The following is an 8,036-nucleotide window of genomic DNA, read 5'->3' as shown; positions in this document are numbered from 1 at the left end:
GTGTGACAATCTATCATGAATTAAGAGCAGGAAAACATTTAAGGGAGCAGCACAGTCATTGGTCCTGGGATCCTCCACCTCCTGTGGCAGCATGTGAAAATGCCTTGCTGCTGCCAGGGTTATTTGTGAAGTGTCTGGTGGAGGGAGAGCTGTGGGACTGTTTTACAATGCTCTCACAAACATGACTACTCAAACAATGTTTTCCTTCCAGTTTTTACTGTAAGGTCTGCTGTGCCAGGCACACCTGGACAGGAGGGACAGAGCCAAGCTCTGCTATGGCAGACACAGCAGCTGGAAACAACTGCAGGAGCCAAGAATGGCCCCAAAGTCACCACTGTTGCAAACCAGTAAGAATGAATCTCAAGCTCCAGGCTGGCTACAAGCTGTACCACACTGCTTCTGCCTTGTTTCAAATGTAAGTCAAACACCACTGTTGCCTTTCCAAATACCAGCTTTAAGGCCTGGAGGAGGATTTTCAGTTTTTCTTACCCTTGTACCAGTGTAGGGGCCATGACACCACTCCAAATCATCACAAAGAAGAAAAATAAGTAGTACATTTATTGAATCTCCACTTACTACTACTTCTAGCCTTTATTGAGACACATGTGCTCAGCTTCGAGAGCCAAGAATTTCTTCATTATCATTCAATGTGAATGATGCTATACATGAATCAAGTGCAGGAAGTTAGGCTTTTCTCTCTTAACAGGGAAAGGGGTTTCTAGTCTTTCCATCCGTTTTTTGGCTGCACAAAATAACCCTTTCCAAGGGCACATGAAATAAAATACTATATTGCATACTATATACATTTACATACAATGGTAAATGCACCATTCATTCTGAAATACACAATACCTAAGGCTCAATGGAAAAGCTCAGTTGAAGCAACTTTTCTGGTTGACAGAGAAGTGGCTTGTGACAGTTGTGGAAGTTTCCATAACTTCATGTGGATCCTGCCCCTCTGCAGCACTCTCCAAGGACCACCTGTGCCTGGGAAGGAGGGGTCAAAGAAAATATATACAACCAAGATGGAGGATTTTCTCTGAGAATAATTATCCAGTAACTGCAGGAGGAGACAAAGTACCTTAGTGTACTTACTTTACCATATGCAGAAACCCCTTTTAGGCATAGAAATCCACTTCTGGTGCAAAGCCGTCCCTTAACAATACTTACTTTTAACTGGTTTTTTTTTCATTTTCTCCTTGGACTGTTGGTGTGCAAGAAGATGAAAACAATGCTAGCAACTGGACTGTGTGGTAGGGGCGCTGGAACTGCTGGATTTTTTTTAAGCTGATCAGACATGGGGAACTGAATTGCCTGCTTTCAGCTGTAACATCAGCCTTATTTTACAATACCTGAGCTTTGCCTCCCCCCCACTGCTGTGCTGCACTTACGCACACTTCCCAAGTGCTCTACAGGGACATTACTGCTCCTTGGTTATCTTTTGAAATGTCTTTAGTCCCTGCAGAGAAATACTTGCAACTTTGCCACATGTGGCAAACCTTTTCTCTAAGATTACAAAGCACTTCATTGACCAGAGTCACCAGACACTGTATCACACCCCAGGCACGGCAGATAAGGAGAAACAAGGTTACCTGTCCCTCCCTGTCCCCGCAGTCCCCACCATCCCCACGCAGTGGCACTGTAAGCAGTGAGCATGGGCAGGAACAAGGCGTTCTTGGACCTCACGGTGCCAAACAGACTATGGATAAAAGCTGGGCTTCACTGCACTAGATTCCCCTTTTATTAGGCTGCTGCTCTTTTCTCAGCAGTGGGCTCAATTGTCTCCCTTCTTCAGCCTTTACTTCTGGGCTCAGAGGAGTAACAGATTAACTCCAGCTCGTGCCTGTTTCATAGACTGAGAAAAGTAATTTAAAAATACACAAAGTCTTAACTCTGCTCCCTCCCCTGCTCTAAGTAGGGCAGGCATTTCAAATCCTTCCTGTAAGTAAAAGTTGAATTGTAGTAGCACACCATTAATACTCAAGAATGTGACCTGCACTCTATGCCCCAAGGCAGTGTCAGGGCAGCAGCCCTTTCCAAGGGTGGGGCAAGACTCCACATGCACATTCTCTGCTCCTTTGTCCAGTTGTTTTGGCTTGACAGGAGATGGCATCATAGCACAGGTTGGAGCACCACACATCCCAATGGCACTGGGGGCCGGGGAGTCCCTCTCAGCTCCAGCTGGAGTTTTGCAGTTCCTCTCGGAGCCAGGTTGGAAGGGGCTGCCCCAGCCTGTTCATCAGCTTGGATAATTCAATGTTGTGCTCCCGGTAGAAGTCTCTTAGAAAGAGTCGTGACTGTGTGGGAAAAAAAAGACCACATGAAAGCATGAAAGATGTTACCCTCACCACATGCTCCACAGGTCATCCAGGACAGATGGTAGGAAAATCCATGAGGGTTTGCTGGGATGTTTCTACTCTTGTTGCCAGGAGATGTGAGACAGCTACTCACCAAGGAATCCATATCAGGATATTTCCTTCCTTTACTCTTTCCTAGGCATTTAGTCTTTCCTCCATCTAGCAGCTGGCACCAAAATCCTTTTGCTTCATCAAATCTGAAAAAGACATTTATCTTTGAAAGATACAGCCACATACCAAATTAGCAGCATAGTTATTTTCTTTTTCAGTGCTTTACCTATTTATTTTGTGATATTTGTTCCTTGGATTTTTTTAGCACTGGACTACTTTGACAAGAAATCTATTACAGACATGATGGTTTCAGCTTTGTGCAAATTTCAGATGTAATATGTTTACACAATTTGTCTGTTCAGCTGAGGGGAAAGATAATAATCCGTTTTTTGGTGTATGTAAATTATTTTAAATCTCCTCACTGTAGTTGAGTATTAGAGAATCCCCTGACTGTTTATAAAGAGTCAAGTATTTCTTTTCTTGCTAAAAGACAGGCATGAGGCAATGCTGGGAACCATGTCTCGATCTGGCCTGGTCTGTCCCTTCAGCTGGCCAAAGGTGAGCTTTGAGCAAGTCCCCTGAAGAAACTGGAGGCAAGCTGACAAATCCCATTTATTTTCTGACCCTGGCTGAGGGGTACCAGCAGTACCTCTGCTGTAGACACTCCATTCACCATCAGCACGTGTGCTGCAGCAAGTGAAGCTTTCAAGTAACCTGACCTTTCTCTAAATCTGCTCCCCCCTGAGGAGCTGTGTGCTACCCCTTTGGAAACAGCTGTAGGGGGAGAACTGAATTACTTGTCCTCTCTTTACTGTGAAAGAAAAGGGCAACTGTTCTGTGTCTGCATGCATGCATCCCCGCCCACCATCCCACCACAGCTGGCATAGGCTGTGACAGCAGAGAAGATGTGAAAACAGGTTTCAGCTGCAAAGAACCATATACAGCATCTTCAGTGGGCTTGCAGAGTTTCCACTGAACACTGGTGTGGCCACAGTACACCTTCAACAGCACTTAATGTAGTCACATTAACTGTACATGCAGTGTGGGCAAGAGTCACGGCTCAGTAACATCCTGTAAATGTAGCAGGGGGATGGTGCCTCTGCTAATGCTCCCTCAGACAGCTCTAGGCACCTGTCAAATCCACATCATCTCTAATAACAGGTTCTTTACCTCAAAACTGTGCAGTGTGGCCCTAATCTCCATCTGGGTGAAGATATGAGCAGATTGTCACACATCATACCTCCTTTACTTTTTACAGATACAGGTATAACAGAAAGCATAAGGAGTGCTAGTAATTCCAGCACCTTTTCTGAAATACAAAGACCAAATGGAAAAAACATCATAGTTACTGTGTAAACAACTGCATTCTTCTCCATTACAGTGTCAGAACCTTGTCCTTCCCCTATAATTTCAGGAAACACCAAGGTGTGATTCCAGTCTCCACAAAGCATCTCATGCTATCTGAATCTAATTTTAGGGTTAGGCATAACTGTGAAATCTTGGCAGATCTTGTGATCAGAGACAAAAAAATATTCCTTCAATGACGGGCGTCCTGGCTGAGAAAGCATTGTCCCCAAATGGAGTTATTTCCCTACCTGAGGGCCTGGGTGTAGTTGAAGAGTGGCGTAACTCCCAAGAACTTCTGGATGTTGTCCATTACAGAGGCAGGGTTGTGTCTCAGCTCCTGACCATCCACAATGAGAAGCTGAAAAGAGAACAGTTGCCTTAGCCTCTGCCAGCTTGTGCTGACTGACACCTGTGAGCTTTCTCCATCTCCAGCTGCCCTGGCCTGTGTGTACAGGCAGCCAAAATCTGTCTGTTCTAGAACAACACAGTGGGGGGATGTAGCCCATTTGTCACCAGAGATAGAGAAGTTATGATATGGGCCACAAATACCATATAACAGTACATCATGACAGGCTTGCTTAATAAAGTTGTCTTTGGCCAAATGCCCTGTAACTAAGTGTGAGGGCCCAGGAGCAGCATGTACAGATTGTCTCTGGAAACCCTTTTTTTTTTTTGGCTGTCACCAACCATTGTGCTAGGTATTCTCCTGTTGCATGTCTCATAGACAATGAACAACATTTGTGCTAATAATTATCTACTCCAAAAAACAGAACGGAGCAATAGTCACATGAACTGAAGACTGAGCTGCAGTAAGAACAAGGAGGTGTGTGTTTGGCTCCATCATTACACACAGCAATAACCTCCAGGAATAGTAAGGCAATGAGATACAAGCCTAAGAATACTTTACCATGTCTCTTTTAGTCTTGACAGATCTGTCATGTACAGTTCAGGCTCTGCTGTTTTGGCAGAGAATAAGAGACCAAATGGATGTTACAAACCTCTGCTGGATTACAGACTGTCTTAAGAATAACCCCAGCCACAGAAAGAAATTGAAAAAACATATCCTGACTCACAGGAATCACATATATCTCTATACAGACAAAGATAGATAGATAGATAGATAGATAGATAGATAGATAGATAGATAGATAGATAGATAGATAGATGGATGATAGATATCTTAGACAGTTTAGAAACCTCTTCAGAATTTAGAGACCAAAACAGTCTACACTATCTATTCATTTGCATTTTTGCAAATTTATACACAAAACACCAAATCCTGACATCTCTGCAGTGAACTTTCCCTTCAGCAGACAGCTAAAGGCTTCACAACATGGGAACTAACAAGAGGCAGAGTCCACAAGCCTCTCTGTAAAGCAACAAAACCACAGCAAGTGGCTCAAGACCTTTTGAGCCTGAAGAGGGTCCCTGGACTGCAAGCTGCCAAGATGAAAGGAAGGGAGTGCTAACACTGCTGTTCTTGCTGAAATTCCCAGTACTGTGGAGCTTTCTAGGAGATCGTGGTATCCTCGTGCACTCATTTCCTTTTACAAATGCAATAAAGTGCAAAATTGGAGTATTCAAGTTTGATTTCTTACCCACTCATAACAGGAGAAAGGAAGTAGTGGCTTTTGTTCCAAAAGACAAGAAAGAAGGTAAAATTAAAATTATGGGGGCAGCACATGCTCATGAATCAGTTTGCTCCCCTCTCCTCTACACTAAACGTGCAAGGGGCTCCAGAAGAAGCTCTCCTACCTGCCCAGAGGGATAGTACGTCAGCCAGCGCTCCAGGTGAGTGGAATACCAGCCGGGGAACAGGCATCGGCTCTGCAGGTTGCGCAGCTCCTGCGGGGCCTGGGACTTCGCAGAGATCACTTGGTAGAAGGTGTAATTGAGCGCCACAGGGTCGTTGTGAGCACGCTGGTGCTGAAAAACACAAGCTGAATTCAGCAGCAGGAACATGATTCCGCCTTGTGCAGACCCCGATGACTCAGCACAGCCACCCACCAATGCCTCTGTATGTGAATCTGTCCACACCCTGCAGGGAACCTGCCTCCTCCAGGGAAGCACATCCATGGGCTTTCTTCCTCCCCCTGCTGAAATATCTCTGTGGCCCTTACCCCAGCACAGCACAGGGAAGTTACCTGATACCATGAATAGGCTCGGTCAGCAGGGTTGATCAGAACAGTAATGATTTTGGCTCGAGGCAGCAGGGCTGCACCACGTTTTGGTACCACCTCTGTGTCAAAGTAATTGGCACTCTTCTCAAACATGAAGTCTGTGCTGGCATTGGAAGGAATGGGAAAGAATTCCATGTACCTGCCAAACAGATGGGATGCTGGTGAGCAGCATGGCCCAACAAGAAAAGCCACAGCCCCATGATGCCCTTACTCCTCTTCAACAGACACAGCTACAAGAAAATTGCACCTCTCCAGTAATGCAAAGGAGTGCAGACATAGCAGAGGCGTGATTCAAAAAGGGGTGGTGGCACATGGCAAAGAAAGTTGAGAAATGATACAAAGGTAAGAAAGTATTTTGCTGAGAGTGTGTTCCCCAAGTACCTGGGCAGTGGAAGGAAAAACCTGAGGGCAAGGTCCCACTTGCAAGCTTTAGTAGGGAAGACATTTTGTACAAAAGTCAGAACTGTCTGCCTGCCTTGTCACCAACCACTCACTTAAACCTGCCTAAAGCATTTGTCTCTTTGTACCTCAGTCCCTAGCTGAGGTACAGGGTAAAGAGCTCTGCCCTGTCTCACAGGAGCTTGTTGAATGAGTAACATGGATACTGTAAGATATTTGATTAACAGGGTAAGAGGGTAAGGCAGGCAGGGGACTGTGAAGCACTGGAAAGCTGATGTGTGCAAATCTAAGCTGTACAACAAACACAAATTCCGTGTTAAATACAAAGATTCTACCCTGCACGTGATGCCACACTTAGATCAATCTGGAGGACTTTCCCAGGGGATGTGCACAGAAGCCTTCACTTTCTAACCTTTCAGCTAGTGCAACTGCTCTGTAGTGCTTGTCCTCTGTGAGCTCTGCTCAAGGACTAACCATCTTCCAGTGTCTTTTCAAAAGTCCCCTAAATGATTAGAGAAGTCCATCTCCCACAACTCGTGGGTAAAAAAAATCCCAGAATGTCTTTGTGCCACACAGCCAGCCCTCAGAGCCACACACAAGGGAGGCCAGGGCCACTGTCAGCCAAAGCTACTGCTTTGACTAAGAAACACCTTTAAACTTTCTCTCCCTAGAAACACAGTGGCATAATAGTGTCATGGTGATGCTAGAATTTGCCTGCCAGGTGGAAACTTCTACATGTAAACACCAAGGTATACATGTGGATACTGGAGTCAGCACAAGGAGCACAGTGGCGGTTCTAAGTGTCAAGGCCTGAGAACAATAGCAGGGAGGTTTTCCCCTCCAGTATAATGTGTTTTAACTTTGAAACCATGAAGAACTTTGTAATGAGAACACTGTTGTCTGTTTTACATGTCAAAGTAAAAGTAACTTCATGACAGCAGTGCATTCAACAAAGACTTGCTGAATTTTTGAAGCTAAATCATACCTACAACTCTCCCGGAGAAGAGTCAGTAAAATGAGAAACTACATGCGCTGCTCCTGGGACTACACAGCTGGGTTACCAGGAAAACAGAAAGCATGCACCGAACAATGCAGGAAAACAGCTGTTCAGAAACAGAGAAGCTGCTAAGGGGGATGAGGCAGACATACAGAGAGACTTGGGAGAAGGCAACATGTGTGCACCATATCACAGAAGAACATGTGTCAGATCTCTTACCAATCAATTCCTTTGTGATAGTTGGGGCCATTAAAAAACTGGATCTCCTCAAAGGTGGATGGACTTGGGAAGTTACTGGTGACAGCTGGATGCATGGTCAAGAAGAAGTGCACAGCTGTTGTGCCTGCAACAGGAACCAGTTAATGGGACCTGGGTCACACATAGTGCTTTGGCTGAATTAAAGGCTTACCTACACTGCAAGAAACAGCTCCCAGATGGGCACACTCCTCTGCTTTGTAGCTGACCAACCCCGTAACTCATGCAGGTTACAACCGCAGTGCCACCAAGCACTACTCAGTCAAGTTCAATCCACATTTGAACTCATGCAGCCAATTTGAATTGCCTCCTTTACAAGGCATCTGCCACCCACGCCAGCTACTCCCATGCCAGTGGCACAGCCACACCGTCAGGCGGCAGGACGCAAACCTGTCACATGAGAGGTGGCCTGGGCAGGAGGTGTGCTAGGGACTACATTAGTGTCCTGGG

At 45.5% G+C, this 8,036-nt stretch overlaps 1 protein-coding gene across 42 annotated transcripts in view; it reads right to left on the bottom strand.

Annotated features, from left to right (window-relative positions):
* Positions 1 to 540: 540 nt before the first annotated feature.
* NDST2 (N-deacetylase and N-sulfotransferase 2) overlaps positions 541 to 8,036 on the bottom strand; it is a 129,630-nt gene continuing 122,134 nt past the window's right edge. For all 42 annotated transcript variants that reach the window (XM_064430501.1, XM_064430485.1, XM_064430512.1 and 39 more), the window contains 6 exons: positions 7,551 to 7,674; positions 5,900 to 6,074; positions 5,511 to 5,681; positions 4,004 to 4,113; positions 2,452 to 2,554; positions 541 to 2,297 (listed from right to left, as the gene is read on the bottom strand). In XM_064430501.1, the coding sequence (XP_064286571.1) occupies positions 2,172 to 2,297; positions 2,452 to 2,554; positions 4,004 to 4,113; positions 5,511 to 5,681; positions 5,900 to 6,074; positions 7,551 to 7,674 (809 nt within the window). In that variant the 3' untranslated portion in view covers positions 541 to 2,171. The remainder of the gene's footprint in view (positions 2,298 to 2,451; positions 2,555 to 4,003; positions 4,114 to 5,510; positions 5,682 to 5,899; positions 6,075 to 7,550; positions 7,675 to 8,036) is intronic.

This window comes from Passer domesticus, chromosome 8 (genome assembly GCF_036417665.1).
Source record: "Passer domesticus isolate bPasDom1 chromosome 8, bPasDom1.hap1, whole genome shotgun sequence".
In the NCBI taxonomy this organism is placed as follows: Eukaryota; Metazoa; Chordata; class Aves; order Passeriformes; family Passeridae; genus Passer; species Passer domesticus.
The sequence above is the reverse complement of the archived record's forward strand: the minus strand, read 5'-3'. Positions and strand labels throughout refer to the sequence as shown.